The 21,733-nt window shown below is 39.7% G+C and overlaps 2 protein-coding genes across 2 annotated transcripts; one reads left to right on the top strand and one right to left on the bottom strand.

The window, feature by feature from the left end:
- The first annotated feature begins 246 nt into the window (after window positions 1–246).
- On the top strand, window positions 247–7,802 carry LOC140281885 (kelch-like protein 33). Its single transcript, XM_072376387.1, has 6 exons — window positions 247–884; window positions 3,885–4,327; window positions 5,313–5,555; window positions 5,664–5,914; window positions 6,636–6,806; window positions 7,202–7,802. The coding sequence occupies exons 1-6, from the start codon at window positions 260–262 to the stop codon at window positions 7,722–7,724; spliced, it is 2,256 nt and encodes a 751-aa protein (XP_072232488.1). The 5' UTR covers window positions 247–259; the 3' UTR covers window positions 7,725–7,802.
- Window positions 7,803–14,068: 6,266 nt separating this feature from the next.
- ltb4r (leukotriene B4 receptor) lies at window positions 14,069–18,162 on the bottom strand. Its single transcript, XM_072376231.1, has 4 exons — window positions 18,049–18,162; window positions 16,854–17,416; window positions 14,702–14,978; window positions 14,069–14,578 (listed from the first exon to the last, which is right to left on the bottom strand). Exons 2-4 carry the CDS (start codon window positions 17,357–17,359, stop codon window positions 14,213–14,215), a joined length of 1,149 nt encoding a protein of 382 aa, XP_072232332.1. The 5' UTR covers window positions 17,360–17,416; window positions 18,049–18,162; the 3' UTR covers window positions 14,069–14,212.
- Between the last annotated feature and the right edge of the window lie 3,571 nt (window positions 18,163–21,733).

Here is a 21,733-nt window from a genome sequence, read left to right as displayed (position 1 = left end):
AGACACCTCAGGGGTCACAAGGGCAATCGGCGTGTGTCTGATGTCACAGTAAATAAGTGCAGTGACTCTGGATGTGACATTTCCAGGAATACATCATCCACACTGCTCCTCCCTACTGTCCCTGCTGTTTCCTTATCTTGGCTCTCCTTTTTCTTCCCTTCTTTCCTTGTGCAGTGTGCTTTCACAGGAAATGTCTGCTCATCTCTATGGTTACAAGCAAATAGGCCAGGGGACATCGCGACAATCGAGTTTCGAAGATATGGGTGATGTTCGACGAAAAGGAAGCACCAAAACTCTTCCTCAAAACAAAAAACGTGACACAGGACCAAAGCATCAACAAGACTCAAAAGCCCATCACCCTCTTCCCCACCCCTCTTCATCTTTCCCCAAAGACTCAGGTGTCCTCACCTATGTCCTCCCTTCACACTGCGACATCCTCTTCACTCACTTGCAGAGACTTAAGGAGGAAGAGCTACTGCTGGACTACACCTTTACCATCCAAGGAAACACATTCAAAGCTCACAGACTCATCCTGGCGGCAGCCAGTCAAACCCCAAATCTACTTCTGGGTTCAAAACCAAAGTCTGGGCTTGGAGTGGAAGAACTAGCTTGCTGTTTGACTCCAGTGGGGTTAAGGGCTGTTCTTCAGTTTGCATATTGCGGAGAAGTGGCTTTGGACTTGAGTAAAGAGAGGGAAGTAGAGGAGGTGCTGGATGCTTGTCAGCGTCTACAGATGGAGAGGCTGAGGGAGAAGTGCATGTCAGGGGTCAAAACCGCTGCCGCAGCGGAGCAAGAAAAGAGCCTGGCAATCATCAAGGACATGTGGGACAGAGAAGTAGGGTGTGATATAACAATACAAGCAGAGACTGGAGAGAGATACCCAGGTAAGCTACAGGGGCCCACATTCATGTTGAACCCAAACACACTACAACCACATGAATAACGTACCATTTTTAAAGGAGTCCAAAGGTTAATATGTTGGGCACTACTATGATAAGTTAGATGTCCACTTTAATGACGCACAGCAACAAGAAGAACACTTTTAAGCCCCGATCTTTCCCCAGTTCAGGTGATTCATTTTCAGGTTTAACAACTGACTAAAATCCCCTGAGAGAGATTAACAATCAGGTGATTTGCATTATGTAACCAATAAGACACACACACACACGGATTAGTTACAGATGAGACACGATGACAAAAACAAATGCATGTAACAGCAAAACACAACTGAGAAAAGTGCAATGAAAAACCTCCCTTAAAACCTAGATTTCTATGGGATTTCTAACGACAGAAAATCCATGAACATGCTGACCCACCTGGATGGTTGTACAAGCCCTACTCTGTCAAAAAAAAAGATCATTATCATTATTATTATCATTATTTGATCTGAAGGGCAACTACTGGCTAAAATAAAGTAGAGTTGTCCAGAGGTGGGCCTAAATTAACTTCTTTTCACGAAAAAAACAAAAACAAAAGAAAAAACAAGCTTTGTTATCTTGCGATAACTTAGTAAGTAACTCATGATCGTGAGATTACAGCTTCAAAATGCATTTTTGCAGGCAAGGCCAGTTAACCACACAAAAACTTTATACATTTTCTTATAAAGTCCCTATTCATTATCAGTAGGGATAAGCAGGGACAGCTGCAGCGTTAGAAAGTAAGCGGACAAGTGAGAGTCTGAGCACACAGCCGGCTTTAAATGCATCAAACTTTCAGCTATTCTCTTTTGCCAAAAACAATCAAATATGACTATGTTTTAAAAGGCAATATCAGGTCTTCAAATCAGAGAGTGCAGATATGAGTTGCTTGTTTATTTTTCCTTAAAAAATTGTTGTTATTTTGTTTTTTTTGTTATTGTTTGTTTTTCCTTAATTAAATCTTTTTAAATTAGAATCATTCTCCTGGAAAAAAGGGGAGTAAGTGCTCTTGTGTGGTTCTATGTCAAGCCCACGCCAAAAGAAAAGACCAGACCAAAATAATTTATTCACTCAAAGAAGGGATACTGGTTCTGAGATTCCTGACTATGTACAAGGGCCAAAAAAAACAAAACAGATGAGCCAACTAAGCAGCTAGTTTCGACGTGCTAGCAATCAAAAACATTCAATCCATTGGGCTGTCAGCCTCAGCATGATGGTCGCCAAGCTGGAGAAGCTTAAAGATAGCCTCTGCATGCTAATGCCAAACCAAGAGAGTATCTAAATCAGTGGGTCACCAGCTGGTCTTTGGTCTCTCCATGCTAATGCACAGCTTAGACAATATATATAATCCAGTGACAGGCTATGTTAGATGCAGGAGTTACCGCTCAGGTAGAATGAGTAGCCTCATTTGCCACTATCGGTCTCTGAGTTACCAGGCTTAAAGTGACAAGAGACATAAAGTGACAAGCGGTCCTGTACAGTGTTCACTTTAAGAACAATAATGTGGTTTATGAACATTTTGGTGTGTAACCCTATTGTAGAAAACACCCAAAGTGAAATTGTGTATCAATGAATGAGCATAATGTGTTCAGTTTAAAGTTTAATTTAGTAACATTTAATGTAAAAAAATACAATAAATGCAATGATATTCACAAATATGCCCTCATGAGAGTAGAGTTACATTAAGATTAAGATTGTTGTCATTTTGCAACAATGAAAGAATATTTTTTTCACGATGTAGTGCTGCTATGTAGCTACAGTAGCCCGAAAAGGACAAACCAGACTCTAGAATGCTTCTTGCAGCGGTCATAGTATCTCCAACAGGCTTAGGAGTTTAAAGCGACGTCGGGGAGATATTCAGATGGTTGAAGTCCTTCATATTTTCTGCTAATTTTTACTATATCTTATGGTCTGGACCTGTGGTTATAAGTACATAAATCTTATCTGTAATCACAGTTTAAAGCCTCGAAAATAAAAGAGCTCGTTTTGCAGCAGTTTAGCTCAACTAAACTTTATTTTATGTGATTTTCATCTTAAATCTGCCAGTGTCTAGGTGTATTGTAAGTCTAGGTGAAAGCTTGTTAGTCAGACTTTCGGAAAACCTATTGTATAACATTTAACACATTTAATCAAAATATTTTATGTGAAATCTTAGCACAATAATATAAATCGTGTTGTTCTTGTAGTGTCATATAAAGTCAAATATTTTTCCCTTCAGTGATGAGTGTATGTAATGCATTGCATAAAAAAGAACTGTCCCAGCATAACAATGTCAAAATTGAACAGAATTAGAATTACAGAAGTATGCGACCTCCCACCATTGTAAGCTTTTGTCAGTGCAGACTATGTTACACTTTGCAAGTTTAGAATAGTCTGTAATAGAAACCTTGTCAAGAAAAACTCAAATTTGACCACACTTTGATGTATGGGTGGTACATCCACTTTCGAGTTTCCCTTTCCAAAAATAGTACAGACAGAAGATTTCACCTGTTGGTTATACAGAAAGGGGAGGGTAGTGTCCCCGATAAAATAAACAAAATGAGTGAAAAAAATTTCCACTAAAATGTCATTCTTTTACTCATTCAAAAGGATTGTGTGGCCTTGGGTGAAAACTTGTATTACTTGTCCATGACACATGCTGATGTAGCATGTCCTGTGGTCAGAGTGAAAAAACGCCCCCTTACACAAGATTGGGATTGACATCTGTTGATAAATTGTCCACTTTTATTAATGATAACAGAGACGGTCAGAAAAGGACATTTTGATAAATGTCCACAGCAAATTGAGAATTAGTCTTTTGCAAGGACGACAGTAGGTGAAGTCATTCTTCATGGTTCGGTCTTGCTCTGCAGAAAGCCTCATTGTGCATGTATATATTTTTAGAAAACCTTCCACTGTCATCCATTGTTTAGTTCTGCCGAGGGCGCCTTTTATTCATGCTGTTTATCCAAGGCTCTTTGTCTTCAGCTCACCGTGTAGTGTTAGCAGCCGGTGGGGACTATTTCCGGGCACTGCTGTGTGGAGGCTTACGGGAGTCCAGAGAAGACAAGGTGTGCCTGCGAGGCGTGCCATCCTGGGTCATCCAAGCCATACTCTGTTTCTTCTACACGGGTCAGCTCAGGCTCGGCTGGAGCCAGATATGGGAGTTGACAGATGCAATGCTTCAGTTTCAGCTGGAGGGGGCGCTCTCGCTCTGCGTGGACTTCTTGCTGAACAGAATGGATGAAAGCACCTGCCTGGATGTGCTGGTCCTGGCTGAGACATATGGGCTGAAGCAGCTGAGGCAGGCTGCAGAGGAATGCTCTCTTGCCCACTTTCAGTGCATCTCAGCTGGGGAGAGGTTCAAGGACGTCCCCTTTCCTCTCCTGGATGGGCTGCTGGAGAAGGACTCATTATGTGTAGAGAGAGAGGTACAGTGGTACTTTATTTCATTATAACTTTATGAATCATCTTCTTTTCAGTCTTGGCCTACTGTAAGCATTTGTTCTTCTTTTCTTTTTTTGCATGTAATTGTGACTGTAGCAGGAAAAATATATTTTCACTTCTTTTTTCATGATGTAAAAGATTTCGGCAAACCCTAAAAAATCATTTTCACCCTAAGATTTCGGGTTTGTCGCTGATGGTGAATCGATAATTAGAGATAGTGAAAAAAACATTGTTGTAAAAGTAAGTCACCAGTAAGATTGTTACATTTTAATCCTGAGATCACAAAAATTGAGCCTTAAAATGAAAAGAAAAAAAAAGAAAAATAGAAAAAACACCCTCTCATGTAACAATGTCTTTAGTAATGAATGGTCTAAAAAAAAAATGTCTTAAGATAGCAAAGTTGAAGGGTCTCTTGGGTTATTTTGAAAACTTAGTGAACTTGCAAATTGTGGAACAGAGAAAACCAAGTAATTTAATGTTTAATTTTGTCGTTTATTTCAGTTTTTTGACCCATTGAGCAACATTCTTTAGCGTTGCTATAATATGTACTGAGTCTGAAAGAAATGACATAGAGATATCCAAGCAGACTAAACAGTCAGTTCCCCTCTGTAATTATGACTGGTGCTTTAATGATCCCACTTGTATTTTTGATATCTTTTCATAAAAGACGTGGCCCAAAGATGCACATCTTTAAATTCATCAGTACCTTTTCTTTTTCGGGAAAAAAATTGTCAGAAACATTTGTAAGCAAGGATTGTCGCAAAACATTTCAACACACCATTCTTATGTACCAGTCCTTCACAGACAACAAACAACCATGCACACTCACACACTGTCCTTTGTGAATGTGAATGTACTTACTTAAGATCCAGTGATACTTATTTTTTCATATTCGGGGCATGTGTAATATGTACATATATATACATACATATTCTCAGACTCACAATAGTGTCCCTTCTTCATCCCTAGATCACGGTGTTTAGGACAGTGGTGGGCTGGGTAGAGGACCACCCAAAAGAACGACTCGCTTATCTGCCCAGCCTACTCTGCCATGTTCGTATCCCACTCCTAAGCTACTCCGAGCTGCAGGAGGCACTAAGCTGCAGTCTATTATACAGGAGTCATGGGGCAAGGGGAACAATAGAAGCCCTCCAAAGCCTCGTGGAAGGCAATTACAGTGGTCCTGAAGGTCGACCTCGCACCCCAAACCAGGTTGGTGCATTAATCTTTGTAATTACATTGATTATTATACATCATATTTACTCTATTGTCATATGTGTTTGAGATTGTTGATTTGAAACACCACTTTCCTCTCTTTAGGTTCTGGTTTTGGTTTGTGGGGATACTGTTAATGAGGAGTTAACGAAGAGGGTTCCCAGCCGAACCTTGTGGTTCGCTCAACAGTTTCACCAGGGGCTCGGTCTCATAAGAAGCATACAGTGGAAAGCATTCACAAAAATCCCTCAACCGGCCCGGTTCAGACACAGTGTCTGTCTCCTTAACAACAAACTATATGTCCTGGGAGGACGTAAGTACTATGGATCACTGGATATCCTCAAGTCTGCCACAAGGTATGTTTGTGAGAGATAAAACCGGAATTCATTCAAAGAATAGACCCGCTATTATTTGATATTTTGTGCCAGTGTTTTCAAATATGGTCCAAAAACCTTTTTTTTTTATTGGTCATAAAATGTAAGATTGAATATCCTAATGACCTTAATGCAGAGTTTATGCTCGCTATTCTCAACCTTGTGGAAAGTGGCACTCGCCAAACATTTCACAATACCTGGTGCATCAGGTGCTTAGATGATGTTTTGGCCGGTCATGCACCTTTCAGCTTTTGCAACCTGCTGAGAATTGCATAACATAAGAAAAAAGTGGAGCCGGAGGGAAGATTGTGCAAGCAGGTCGGTTTCTTGCAACACTGACAGGTCGCACCAAAAGCCAGAAAAGTACAATTGTTAAAAAATGTTACAAGAACATCAAGCACTGCTTAAAGCTGAAGGAGAGACGCTGAAACTGTTTGGTTCCCTGTGTCTTTGCATAATGGGATTTTCTCTTGTGCTATGCCTGCCACATGGCTTTCATCCTCTCAGCAGTGTCACCTACTGTTTAAGATGGCGACTACCTTGAATTCAGTAGCCTCAAGCTCTCACATAAACAGCTATGTTGACGTCACAATTCAATCACGCAATGACGAACGCAGCAAGCATAATTGTGGCTTAACGGTACTAATGATTTAAAAAAAACAAGTAAATATCATTCAGATTTGAGCATCTTCTTTTTCCTTAGATTTGACGTGACGCAGCGTAAATGGGAACAACTTCCTGACATGCTGTGCCAAAGGGACAACTTTTCCGCTGTGTGCCTGAATGGGAAGATTTATGCTCTTGGCGGTAGCTGTGATGACAGGGAATATCTGGACGCTGTGGAGTACTACAGTCCTAAGGAGAACACTTGGAGGTACTGAGAATACCGACCACATCTGAAAGGTCAGGAATGTCTGAACTGTATTTCATCACCCTAATATCCCGCTGAGCATGACATTGATTTCACGAGGTCTGCGTACAGCAGCTGGATGTAGTATTTAACGTCTTTTCATTAGCACAAAAATTCTCCTAATTCTATTGGGGTTGATTTTCTTCAAGTTTAGACATTTAACCATAACATATAATTTCTCTATTAATAAAGAACTATTTCTGTATTTGTTCTTTCTGATAATAAAAAAAATCTAATAATACTCTGATAAATGTAATATAATAAAATAAAGTTTAATAATTACTCAGATATTTTTAATATACTACTCACTGCTAGACACCATCCCCCTTGTTTCATTCTGGAGTGTTCTCTCCCTGTAGGCTGGCTCACCGTCTGGACACAGCTGTCTGTGGTCATGCCGCAGCTGTACTGGACGGGCAAATCTACATCTCAGGTGGCTGTGACCCTCATCATCACTGCCTCTCCACCATGTGGATCTATCATCCTTCCCGTGGTTGCGTTCCCAGAGCCCCCATGAGTGTTGGAGCTGGACGTGCAGGTCATGTCATGTTAGCTTTGGGAAGAAAGTTGGTGGTCGCTGGAGGGCTGCAGCCACTCCAGATGGGCTTTGGAGACCAACTCCTCTGTGAGCTGTATGACCCAGAATCTGATTCTTGGTCCTTCTTTCCCGCCCTGCCTAAACCTCACCTGTCTTCAGGAGCAACTGTGCTCGATGGACGGTTGTATGTGGTAGGGGGGTCTTCAGCAGACACAGCTAGAGATACAAAGTTGGTGCATTGCTATGACCCGAAGAAGGACTGCTGGGAAAACCTGGGTGCCATGCCACACCCATACACTGATCTGGCTATTTGTTCCTTGCCACTCTCTAACCTGCTTGATTAAGTACGAGACGAGCTTTAGCATGATTTTGAATTGGCAATGAGGAATATATTTCTAAATAAAAACAATTTACAGAGTTTGTCTTCATCTGCTACGCATATCCAATATCTGTTCTGAGATAGGAAACATATACCGGAAGTCAATTTATCTTGTTTTGTATATTTTAGATCTAATGATGATGATATCTGACAGACATAGTCTCAAAGTACCTCAAACCACAGCTGTTGTCTGCACCACCTGAACAGCCTGAAGCTGGGTTTAAGGTTATGTGGCAGAAAAGAATCCACTCAAATACTGGATGGCATCTGAAATTGTATGGTCAGTAATGTACAGTAGCCTACAGGTTGAAAACAAATGGTTGACCCCGAAGGAGACATTTATAAAGGTTTCTGAAGGTTTCTGAAGGTTTCTGAAGGTTTCTGAAGCCCCCTGCCAGGAACTCCTGGGTGAAAGTCCATAATCCGCTACCTCCCCTCAAGCCTGTAGGCTTGTTTGCTGGTTTGTAATGCTGTGGGAGGCAAGCTGATACCCTTGAACTGAACTTTTGGTGAAAATGTTGAGATTATATGAATTGCTTCAAAAAAACAAATATTGGTAAACTGGAATGGTAAATGGACTTGTACTTGTATAGCGCTTTTCTAGTCTAACTGAGCACTCAAAGCACTCCACTACATGCCACATTCACCCCACTCACACACATTCATACAGCCTTAAGATCCGTCTTAAGACGTCTTAAGATACACATAACTACATGCTTTTTTCTAAGCATTCACACACATTCATACCCCCAATGATACACTGGGGGAGCAACGTGGGGTTCAGTGTCTTGCCCAAGGACGCTTCGACATGTATCCTGGGGAAGCCAGAGTCGAACCACCGACCTTCCGATTGGTGGGTGACTGCTCTTCCTCCTGAGCTACAGCCGACAGGAAGACATCAGCAGACAGTAAACACCCTGTATTATAAGCAGTGATATATGAGAGCTTGTGCTATGTTTATCTGACCTTAAAGTGGGCCCGTAGTACTATATTTGTAGTGTCTTATGTCTTCTGCTGCTTGATATCATGCAGTAAGGAACCGTATGAAAATGGTGCATAAACCTGATCAACCCACCCCCTGAAAGAAGCAACCCAGTGAGAGGCAGAGAAGGCAGGCCACATTTTTGCGTTCCTAAGAAGAAGTAGAATTTGCAGTATTGGATGTAATGCACATCGCAGGAAAAAGGCATGACAATATTCCAGCCTATTACAATTCAGGTGTTTTAGAAATATTTTTTTCAAATATTTACTTTATCAGTGTGAGTCTGATATCAAATCGTTGTGTTATCTTTCATGGAAATTGACCTGGCCATTGTCACAAGCATGTCACCCTGGATTTCAAAAAGAAAAATGATTGCAGTGATATCAGTTTATTCCAAAAGAATTGCTGTGATCTGACAATCTGGAGGGTGTATTTAAGGTTCTGAATGTCCTCTATATGCTGTGGTCACTGTGATGTTATCTAAAATGAAAAAGCTTTATTTTCTTCTTCATTTGCTCTTAATTTGACAAAGTTTGCAAAACAGTAAGAGAAAATTCCCGTGTTTTACAGGAAATATCCTCAAACAAGTTCGAGATGTAGACAGTACATTGTGAATATCAATTAAAATGAATGTATTTTTGGTTCATGAATAAATCAAATGTCACAGTATAAGTGAGACTTTTACCTGCGGCTTTGGAGCAAAAGATATGATTCAAAAGTGCAGACCTGGGCACATGTCGCAGATCAGCACAACATGTAAAAAACTGACATTTGAGTAGAAGCTCAAGAAAATTCCAAGAACCTGACATAGTACTAAATGCGTATCTAAAACTTCAATCAGTCGCTTCAGTCAGATGGTGGTAAATAAGATCAGACAACCCATCACAGTGAGTATTCTGCATTGCACCATAGTTTTGTTTGATTTACAAACAGCTTCCTGTCATCAGTGATAAACCTCTGCTAAAGTCACAGCTTTATGTTTAACTTGGGTGGATGCACAGATAAAAAAAAAATGCTACTTTGTTAAAGTCTTAAATCTTTGCAATAATTTTTGCAATAACTTTTTTTCTGTCAGTTTATCTCCTTGCATTTCCTTTTCTGTTTAATACGGATATTCTCAGAGGGACAATACCACACAGTTGTGATCAGTGCGAATCAGCTCTTTGGCCTATAATTTTTTACTGCTTCAGTGAATTCTCTGTTTCAAATGTGGTTCAAATATACAAACTCACAGTAAAGGAGGTCACAGAGGTTTTTTTTTCTACTTTCATGGAAATGAGAGCAGTGCTACTTGAACACAGTGGTAACCTAAATATTGCGTTTGATCTCCTGAGTCACAGAAGGAAATAATTTCAACAAAGAGGGTGAAAAAAAAAGAGCAGAGGAAGATTTAACAGAATCGTAAGGAAAAGAGGTTCAATGATTCCATCACTGATGATGTTTGGTTTCCCCTTACGCATATCATTGGCCTAACCGCCTGTCTGATCTCACAAAAACGTCAACATCAAAAGGTCATTTAATATTTGAAATATCACAGTATTTCATGCAAAAAATCAAATTTTAATGCAAAATTTTAAAAATAATAACTTACAACTTTTTTATTTATCATATCTAAAATCTATATCTATTATCTAACCCTAAATGCTCAAAAGCAGAAAAGAAAAATGTATGAAGTTTATAGAATTGATCAATTTATAAAAATGAAATTTCTACTAACTTAAAAATTCATTTTTTACATGAATACGAAAAGCTCAAAGGATGGTTAGATCTACAATATATTCTTCTGATAAAAAAATTCTTCTGATATTAGTTTTTGGCGGCATTGTTTTAACAAGAAAACATGTGATGTCGATAAGGCAAAGATTGGCTTTTGGAACCCTTTTTTAAAAGTTTATACATACACTAAGACTAGTTGTGGTTTATTTATAATGCTGACCAAAAGGCTGTTCACGTTACCTGCAAATAGAGCCCAAATTTTTATCTCTTTGCATTTACATGATCCAAACAATGTGAACTTTACTGGTCACATAGTATCTCATGTTTTTCTTTTTTAAAAAAATTCAGAATTGGAGGACTTTCAAATGTGCCCTGAGTGCTGTATGATTCTTTTTGGGTTTTAATATGATCTCAGCCTGAGGAGCCATATTCCTGAAACTCCTTAGTGATTCTCTTGGCAGCTATCTACTAATCTTCACAACCAGCCAGTCAGCAGATAGAGTCATGAAAAACTGCAGTTAAAATGATGAATGGGTGCAATGAATATATGCAACAGTGCCAGCCAGTGGAATAGCCCACAGGCAAGGTGTTTGACCTCATAACTATTTTGAGTGACATTTATGAGTAAGCCAACCTTTAGGGTTCATATTGTAATGGGCATGTGGTTGGAAGTATAGTGGATGAAATGGCAGAGCAGGGCCACAAAAAACGGGCCACAGTGCCATCGAAAAGTGTGACGCTCACGAAATACATTATTTCTGTGAAAGAAATGTGCTAAAATGGTCATTTCCAGACTCCTGGTAAGGATAAAAGCATTATTTAATTGATACACTTCAAGCTATTCAAGGTCACCAGTTGGAGGAAGTGTGGCGCTATGCTTCTCCACTGGGACTCTCCTTGCAACGGACTCTCGTTAATTTCTTTTTTTTTCTGTCGTGCACGGCCCAACATGGTGTCAGCGGTTTACATTGTAGTTTTTGGCTCCAGCACATTTCATATTTGGGTTTAAAAATATGTTTTTGGGAAAGTATTTCATTACCTAGGTAGATAAATTGATATAGTTTGATATATATTTTTGAACATAGGCACTTTGAAAATATATGGAGAGAGAAAAGACGATATACTTTGCCAAATGAGTAAATATATTCTGCTGAGCAAAAACTGAACTTAATAGAATCAACGGTCACCTGTCTCAGTCTTTGTCTTGTTTTTACAGGAACCTTATCTGTTTATGGGTTATCCGTCTGAGACCTGTTATAGATTTGTGGGGGCTCGTCCGGGATCGGCGACACCTGTCATCGCAGCATATGAGCATTGAATAACGCAATATGATTTGAGCCATAGACATCCCCTTGAAATAGTTTTAGAGTCACCTGTACTGAACTATGTCATTGTTCTCAGTTAAGAATATTTAACATTATACCTGAAGGAGATATTAGACTAAAGCAGGCTAAAGTTAGACAGTTTGCATATCGTATTTTATTCATGAGATGTCTTCCTTTTTGGCCATTTGGTATGTTTGTTATGGCACACGTTCACACATAATATCCTAAAATGACTGTGTTTATTTAGCTATAACGTTTTTACAGATACTTTGCAAATGACCACACTTGGAAGTGCCATTTTACAGACAGACAACTCTATCAATCCAAAGCATCTAAAACCAGAAAACACATTCCTTGTGGTGAATGTGTCAGAAATGTTGTGGATAGTTACGAGATTTCACTTCTGCATCGAACAGTTTGTTACACTTCCTGTAGTGCCAAACGTCTGGGTATTGTGGCAACAATGTCCTCCTTGTCCTCCACGGTTGCAACACCGTGTGGCAATCCACCCTGTGCAACACTCATGATGAAGTGGTATGGTCTCCACTTGAACCAATATTAAAAATTTTACAGGTTTGAGTTGTTTTTCTGGTGGCCCCGTTCTGAGTAGCTTACAGCTTTAGTTTGCTTGTTGAAGCCTTTTTATTTTCCATAACCTGACTACTACTGTAGGTTAAGCACCGACTGCTCATAAGTACCTCACATCACCCAATTTAAAAAAATAGAATAAAATCTCCTTAAACTTAACTGACTCAAAGTCAGAGCCATGGGTGAGCTTGTCTCGGAGGGTAGAGCGTCGACCTCAAACCACTTGTCAAAGTGCTGGTGTGAGATTCTAACTGGTGTGAGATTCTTCAGAAAAATAAAAACGTTGCATACTAATGATACATAAAGAAGTGCTATATGAGTGTTTGTGTGAAAATCCAACTGAAAAACACTTTGTAAAGTACTTGGCAGAACATTAGCATTACATTTTAAAAAAGCCACTATGGTAAGCATGGACCCTCTACTAAATATAACTACTATCTAAATTGTATAAATGGTAAACGGATGCCTTGACTTGTCGGTTTTATTGTAAGAGAAATGGTGCAGTGTTTCATCGGGCCTGAGTGATTGTTTTAATACCAAGTTACATGATGATATTTTGTAACACAGGCAAAGATCAAACAAAGTTTCATGTCAAAATGGAGCAAAACACCACATAAAATCAAATTCACTTTTGTTAACTGTTAAGTCATTTAAGCTATACTTGTAGTATTGCTATTTGTTTAGCACACCCCGGCCTATAACTGCTGCCTACCTTGATCAGCACAAATGAGATCTTCTTTTCCCTTTTCTCACCATTCACCTTGATGTAACTCTCAGAAGTGAAGAAAGAGTAAAGAGGCAAAATCAATAAAAACTACAGACATGGCAATATTTGTCAAAGAAAGACAAAAACGTAAAAAAAAAAAGTAAAAACTTTAAACACCTGACTTTTGATACATTCATTTTGGGAAATATTTAGATTATTTACCATAACTACAGAAGCACTTGACCACATGTATTAACTTTAAAGAGGAAAAAAGATAAAACCTTTAACAAGGTGATGCAATGCTTCCAACCCATTTAGAAGTCATCATAGACACGACTGAAAAAAATCAAAAAGTCAAATTTTCCCTTTTTGTACAGTGATCATCACACAGCCTGTGCTCTCCTCCCTTTAGATTAACCACAGGAAATCTTGCAATATAAACACGTTGGTTGGTGTTGAGTAACACAGAGCTGAGTGATGTCAAATGATGACAGGAAGGATACTTTGGTGAAATGTTTATTGTGAAATGTTCTGTTCATGCTGCTGAACATTACCTCAGTGACAGCATAACTTCATCATGGTATTTTTTTTTATATTTTTTTTTTTTTCAAGCTCAACAGGACACTTCATGAGCCAGTATTTCAAATGTCTGTGAGGATTTCCTCGTACAACAAAAAAATACAGTGGCAGACTTTGAAATTTTAAGAAAGCTTTATTTATTTAAAAAAAACAGCATCACAGAAAAAATATGTGCACAGAAACACTGTTACACGTTAGGCTTATATTTGAAAAATATAACTGTAACTCATAAATGTACAGTTTTTAGACTTACAAGAAGTAAATATAAATAAGTGTATTTGGGTGTCTGTTTTACATTAAAACCTTTCCTTGTTTAAAACCTTTTTAAGAAACATTTATAAATTTATATATATATATATATATATATATATATATGTACTGTATATATATATAAATATACACACATGTACAGTTATAAACTTGACTGGATGAACAACATGCTCAGTTAAACCCCAATACATTAAAGCTTAATGGAAGTACAGACTCAAAAATGATAATGTCTTTGTGAAGGCAATGCATATATTTTGAAATGTTGTCCATGTAAAACAGCCCAAGTGTTATTCTCGCTGTTCATCAGTTGCCAGCGTCTTGAGCTCAGGCTCTTTGTCGGCAACACTGCTGCTCCTGTCCTTGCTCTTTCCTCTGAATGGCTTCCCGAGTTTAACCGACAGCGTGTGTAGAACAGAGCTCTCGTCCCTTGAAGAGCTGCGGGTGAAGGTGGAAGTGGATCTGCTCTCAGAGTTGGTGGCCTCGAAGAGCTTGCCCATGAAGCTGAGCCCAGCCTGGCGGATGTGGGAGCTGCCGGCGAACACGTAGAGGATAGGGTTGACTGCGCTGCTGAAGTAGGCAAACGCTGTAACATTGGGCCGGGCTGTAGTAGCAGCCTTGGTCACTGTATCGCTTCCCTGCAAGCGACCAATCACCTGAGGGAGCAAGAGGAGAAATCAGAGGCTGGATTGGAAGAAGAGAAACCAACTTTGTCTGAAAATTTAGGCATTTTGGTCAGTCAGTAACAGTTTGTATCTTATGTAGTTAAATAGAATCACCTCAATTATGTTGACAATGTGATAGGGCAGCCAGAATATTGCAAAAGTACAGATGATCAGCATGATCAGGCGGCTGCCTTGTCCTCTGCGCTGGAACTTGGCACTCTGTAGGCGACATATGACTGAGGTGTAACAGGAGCTGACGAGTGAGAATGGCACCAGGCAGCCCATGATGGTCTCAAACAGGTACTGGAAGACTTGGTGCCCGACACTGTCCCAGTGGTATGGGATACAAAAGCTCAAGGTGATGTTGTTTTTCAGTGGCTTCTTCAGGTTACTGTTAGAGAGACAGAGGGAGATTCAGACAAATTGAAATGGAATGAGCCAGCAACTTTTCAAAACCAAAACCAATGTCAAGTCAAGTCACCTTTATTTACAATAGCACGTTTAACCGAAGTGCTTCACAGAAATGGAATACAGCAACCATAAAGGAAAAAAAAAACAGTAAACAGAAGAATTACAGAGGTGATCAAGTTGGGAAATGAAAGGGAAGGTTGAGGAAAAGAGACAAGGTTTTAACAATGATTTAAATTGCTCTAATATAGAGGTAAGGTTTAGAGGCAGCGGCTGTAAAAGCTTGATCACTTTTGTTTTTAGCCTGGTTCTAGTTTTGGCATGTGCATTTAAAAGATCAAATGAGTAAGTAAGTGAAAAGGAGACAAAAGTTAGCAAGATCTGAAGCAACTTCCCATTTTACAATGCCTATATCAAATTCATTTGCTCAAAATATTATTGCAATTCCTCAATTGCTTCTTTGTAGCTTCATACTTGAATGTTGACTCACGGACTAATTTGGATGCTGTCATGCTTCTATTTATTTCTATGCACTTCTGATATCTTTTTAAATGAGTGCAAAGCACATGTAATGAGTATCCAGCAGAATTTGAATGATGAAAAATATGAAAAAAGTACAACAAAGGGTAATTAGTTTCCTTTGTATGAAATGCTTGAGGTGCGTATGCTGAAGCAAATAAACTGAATCAACCAGTAAATCAGCCACATGTCAACCATCGACCTGTCATTTTTTTCACCTGAACCAAATAAATCAAATAAACTAAGCACACAAGGCAACTTCCGCTTGGTGGACATGTGCTGCACACAATGGTGGTCTGGAAGGTACAAGACAGTCTATTTAACTAAGTTTACTAGTAACAGGAGATCATCTCTTCACATCAGTTCTCATTGAATCAAGTTTCTAAACTTGCCAAGTTGGTTCCTCATTTCACTATCAGTGTATATTTGTCGCAATCTAATCCACCAGTGATAACTTCAGCTATATTTTCACATATGTAGCCCATCATGTAAACTCTTGGGTCAATAAAATATTTGCTACTCTTTTGTCGTTTCTTTGGAATTTCAATTAGGTGTCGAGTTGTGCTGTAAATTCTGGCATTCGAACAAAATGCATTTGCAGGAAAAAGGTGGCATAATTACCTAGCTGTATGTTAGACGAAGGTGGCAGTGGTTGATTGTAGATGTGCAAACTTTAACTAAAGCAATGAACCCAATTTTGATGCTAAAATTGTAATTGCATTTGAAGAGGTACCTCTGATGAGTGAGTCTGCTCCATTTCTGCACCAGTGACAATTAAACAGCAACTCAGTCAAATGAGAACAGTGGAAACTGGCAGACTCAACATCAGCACACAATACAAAAAAAACCTGTTCTTTGAAAACCACAAATGTAATCGCAGCATATATTGCCTAATCGGTTGCTATGGTAACATTATTACCTTGACAGTGACAGCTTTCCTGTCACAAACATGTCATAAACATTGAAGCTGCGGTGAAGGATGCCAAATAAAAAAAGATTTCACTGATAAATGTGTGCCAGAGTTGTATATCAAAATACAGAATGAAGCCAAAAAAAGAGCTGTTTACTGTATTTTTTTCCTCTTACCTCTTACCAAAAATAATGTAGTTCTCTTGTCTTTAATTAAATATATCTATCTGACGGCAGCTAACCAATGCCATGTTTATAGAAATGACTTGTTTCAATTTAGAGGGGGAAATGAATAACTAGTAAATAATGAATAATCAGCAAGCCCGTGAAAGTGTTTCAAGCTACTAAGACCTTCTCATTAAAATCCCTTTGCAGCAGTCATAAAAAAATTAGAAATACAAGGTTCCTGTGGGTATAGTTACAGTCTCACCTGCGATAGAACAGCATCGGCAGAGACAGGATGAACGCCATCACCCAGACCCCCAGCAGGAGAACCAGGAGGGAGCGCTTGGTTCGCATTCTCTGGGACACAAAAGGCCTTGTGACAGCCAGCCAGCGGTCCATGCTCATCAGACAGATGAGGTAGATGGATACGTACATGTTCACATTTGACAAGTAGTGCACCAGCTTGCATGCTGCTGAGCCAAACTCCCAGCCCCGTCCTCCAGCCAGGAATCGCAGGAAAAGAGGGGCACCGAGCAGGACAAAGGCATCTGCTGCAGCCAGATTCAACACCAACAAACAGGTCACGGAGCGCTTCTTCACTCGGCAAAGCACCGACCAAACGACAAACAGGTTCCCAGGGAAGCCCAGCAAAAACGCCATGCTCAGAATGACGATACCGACCCATGCTGAGACCGAGATGGGTAGAGAGAAGGAGTCAGGGGAGGATTGCTGGAAGGAGGTAGAGGTGGTGGAGTTCATGTTGGATGCCATTGATAAAACCTCTGGGGAATGTGAGCTTGCAATCAGCAGCTGTGAAACTGACACAACCTTTAAAAAGAGAGAAGGGCAGGAAACAGGATGTGGTGTCAAACATTTGTGAAATGTGAATAATACGACACAGCAGCACGATATTGTGCCATTTTTCAAAAAATTTCCATACTTTTTTTACACATTGAATTGGACACAGTGGGGAGCAGAACTGCAGTTCTACTCAGTTGAGTTAAACTTGACAGATTATGTTTTCAGCCATGTGTTTCTGTTGTCTGTTAATAGCCTTTCCAAATGATTCCAAGGAGATAAAAAAAAAACATATAATGAGCCAAAAAAACATGTTAATGAGACAAAAAAACATGTTAATGAGACAAAAAAACATGTTAATGAGACAAAAAAAAAGAGCTTTGAATAAACTGAAATATCAAAATAACAAGCAGCATAACTGTTCTTTTTCATACCTTACAGCTGAAATCTCACCAGTACAGATCAGAACATTTTCTGTTAGCCAAATAAACCTGAATGCACAACTCATCGGGAACTCTTACCGAATGAATCTTAATGATTAAATAAGTGCTTAATATTTACGGCACATAGAGAAAACAGAAGATCCTTTTAAAGCCTCTTTCAAATATGTAATCTTCAAACGCACATTGTCCACTGACACAAAAATGCTTTCTCAAACTCACTTTCACCCGATGAGCTTGTTTCGTTCAGTAGAAACGGTAAATCCACTCCAAAAAGATTCAGTCTCCCTTACACCTTGACCAAACTTCTCAGCTCCCCTGTCTACTCTTAAATCTGTGTGTAGAGAAAAAATATATATATTGAGTAAGAAGGGTCATGTGAGAGAAAAAGTCCATGACTCCAGGAAGCTAGACTGAGGTCACTGTGTTTGGAGGAAGTCATTGTTCATTCTACTCATTTAATTGTGCTACACTACACTGTCAGGCACTCCAATTCAATGGAGGGAACAAAATGTAACATTTCCTATTTGTAAAAAAAAAGTCAGACTTTTAGAAATAACTCACACATAATTTAGCACCTCACAGTAAAAGAGGAATGAAGGAAGGAGTAGCATGAGATGTTGTCATAAGGGCGAATCAGTGAGGGGGAGAATATTCCTGTAAACTGTGTGTAACTTGTTGATACAAGAGTTTTAAATCATACCTCTGCCTTCGACATTGTTCTTGTATCAGAGTAGCGATGTGTCAGACTTTTTGGCAGCTATTTTACAGCATGTAGCCTACCTATTTCCACATAACCTGTCTGTGTCAAGTTGAGTGTGTCGTGTTTTACTTCATTCTGTGCATTCATTCTTTCTACACTGAAAAAATGACAGTTCAGGCTTGCAAAGCCTGACTAATCGGTACCTTTAAAGAAAAAAAAGATCACCTAGTTCACCTCGTTCCTTTCTGTCTTCTGTCTGGTGCTGCCAACCACAAATCTTGTAAGAAATACATTTTTTGTTCAGTTACGTCCAGTTGCATTCGATCTGAGTGTCAAGGTTAACCGGTAGGCAGGATCCAGAAGGAGACTGAGTCAGACTGCTAAGTGAGGGACAAGTGATTGATTTACAAAGGTGCTAATAAAGGTATGTGTGCAAATGAGCTCCAGTATCCAGTGTTGTTTCTGTGATAGTTCTGGGTCTTTGCTTTTGGGAGAGGAGAAACCAGTTAAACAGAGCCTCTTGAGGTTGGGATAATTGTACTGATCACTTACTTGAGGCTGTAATTCTTGGACTGACTTTCCTGTGATATCCAGAAGGTTAGATGAACAGGATTGCGTTGGTGGTGAACTCCGAGCTTCAGTAAGACTGTGAAAAATAGACACAAGATTACTTTAGAGGTATTTTCCGTGAACAACTTGACTTAAACATGACTTAAACTAGAGAACACTTGAGTACTTAGCTGACGTAGAATCAACTGAAGCTGAAATAACAATCTGGCGCAGATCAGAGGAGAAACTGGAGTGTAAATGCAGCCGCCACACCCATGGAGCTCAGGAACACACAAAACAGAACAAAACACAGATCCTGACACTAAGTGTCACTTAGTCTCAGTATATATACATCAGGACAGTAATCAAAGCAGTAATAAAGAGTTCAAAAGTGGGATTAAAGGAGCTGGAAAGCAGTCACACTCATCTTCCCAAGAGCACTGTCCAATCAGAGAAGCGTGGTGGTTGCAGCATCATGCTGTGGCAATATTCGCCATCTGCAGGGCCTTAGGAATATGCTGTATACAATAAAAGGAATTATGGCTGATGCTAAATGCATGTAAATTCTTAAGGTAGACATGCTTCATTGTTCCAGAGCACGAGAACAGCCTTAAGCTTCCAGCTAATGCAACCTGGAGTGGTTTAAAGGAAAAATGACCTACTCCAAGCAAAGACAGCAATTTGAATCCCAGAACTACATGTCCCAAGCTCAAAGAGAAATATCCCAAGACATTTACAGCTGTAATTGCTTCATCCTCTACGCAAAAAATGTTTTGTCACACCCCCACATGGCAACAGCAATCCCTTACAGTGGCAGCCTCCTTCAATAGGACAGCAGTGGGCCCTACAAAATCTCCGGTGGAAGGGCTTAAAGAACATGAAGACTCTGAGGGGTTCACCTGGCCTCCAAACTCCTCAAATGTCAATCTGACAGGATCTGATGGCATCTGTGGGAAGTAAAATCCACAATGTGCAAAGGATGATTTTCTAATGTCCGAGTAACAGCCACTCTGAAATGTTCTTTGTCCACATTTTTACTGGTCGATGCTGTTCTGGCGGCATGAGGAACACATGCTCATTATCAAGCGGGTGGTGGTCATGTTGGGCTTGATCAGTGTAATTCCTGACTGTATTGGCCTCGCCCAAGAGGACAAAGGGCTGCCACATAGCAAAACCTGTTCTTGAACAGCTGGGGAAACAAAACTCAAAGCCTGATGGCAAACTCATCATTTAGACTTACAAGATTCCAATCAGATAAAGATCCAAGTAAGTGAGGATCTATTGCCAAAACCCTTATGTGTAACACAACAGGTCAGCTAAAGGATTTCATCAGGTGGTGACATTAAGATATTGTGAGTTCAACACTAAGTGAGGTAAACACACAGTGCATACCACTATGAACACTATATGAGTTTGATACATTGTATATAATTAATCCAGATATGATACAAATTATTTCACAGATTGAAACTCTTCAAATTCCTAGAGTTGAGGTGGTGGTTTGTGAGGAAATTATCTGCAAACATGTTCACCACTGCCCTCAAGTGGCTACAATATGAATAGATTAAACAATTAAAGGTCCAGTTTGCAGAGTGTAGTGACATCTGGTGACGTTCATTGTAAATTGTAGAAATAAGCCGAATACCCCCCCTCCTCATTTCCATCTCCATAGTGACCATGGTGGTCACAAAAAATGTGGAAGTCCTTCTCCAGAGCTTGTGTTTTGTGTCTTCTGGGCAACTGTAGTGATGCAACGGTTTAAGACGTCAGAGGGGGGGAAAAGGGGGGGTACCAGCATCTTTTGATAAAAACAGCGTTCATTTAAATATGGTAGGAACTCGATGAGTTCTCTTTTTCACATGATTCTACACAAACCAAAATAGAGTTGTGAATACTTTATAGCATTTCAGAATGACATTTAAGCTCCGATCCCATCCCTTCCTGTGCATATGTTTTTTTTTTATTTGATTTTGCCTCAGGAGCCTACAGGTGGAGGCTGGGGTGGTGGAGGGGCTGAAAAGCAGGTAGAAAGCAGATAGGAACTGCAGCTTGAATAGACCGCCAAGACTGGAGGCGTACATTTGATGATGAGTGGCATGGAGAGTGGGAGGCAGTTCCTCTGAGAGGCAGCGCAGCAGCTTGAGTTGCCTGCCTGAACTAGCTCGCAGGCATCTCTTCATTTCTGCCAATAGATTGCCCAAAAATGACACATGCTTTTCTACCCTTCGGCGCGTTATATCCTTTCTTGTACATTCTCACAAATGTTTTGTAACCCAAAATCCACTCCGAATTCTTTCCCACTGGCGACACTGTTCGTGGATCACATATAGGTGTAGTCCAGGCTTTTCTTCCATTACTTAGCTACTTAGCATCACCATGTAACATAGCAGTACATTGTCTTACTGGCGGCTAATTTGGCGCATCTTAAACAAAGAAGGAACAGCTAATTGGAACTCAACCATTCTTGATTAGTCAGAGTCATTTAGGAGATGTGTCTTAAAGAGGTGGAAGGAATAACTGAAGGTTACGATAAAAAATGCTCGGAAGGTGATAAAAGATGCTACACAATGTATATTATAAGTTTATAAACATTTTGTTATATGGGCTCTTTAAACATAACTTGGAAACCAAGAGAGAATTCAATTAAAAAAAAAA

This window comes from Leuresthes tenuis, unplaced genomic scaffold (assembly GCF_036924035.1).
Source record: "Leuresthes tenuis unplaced genomic scaffold, fLeuTen1.0.hap1 SCAF_22, whole genome shotgun sequence".
Taxonomy (NCBI): Eukaryota; Metazoa; Chordata; class Actinopteri; order Atheriniformes; family Atherinopsidae; genus Leuresthes; species Leuresthes tenuis.
Note: the sequence above shows the minus strand (reverse complement) of the source record. Positions and strands in the feature narration are given on the sequence as shown.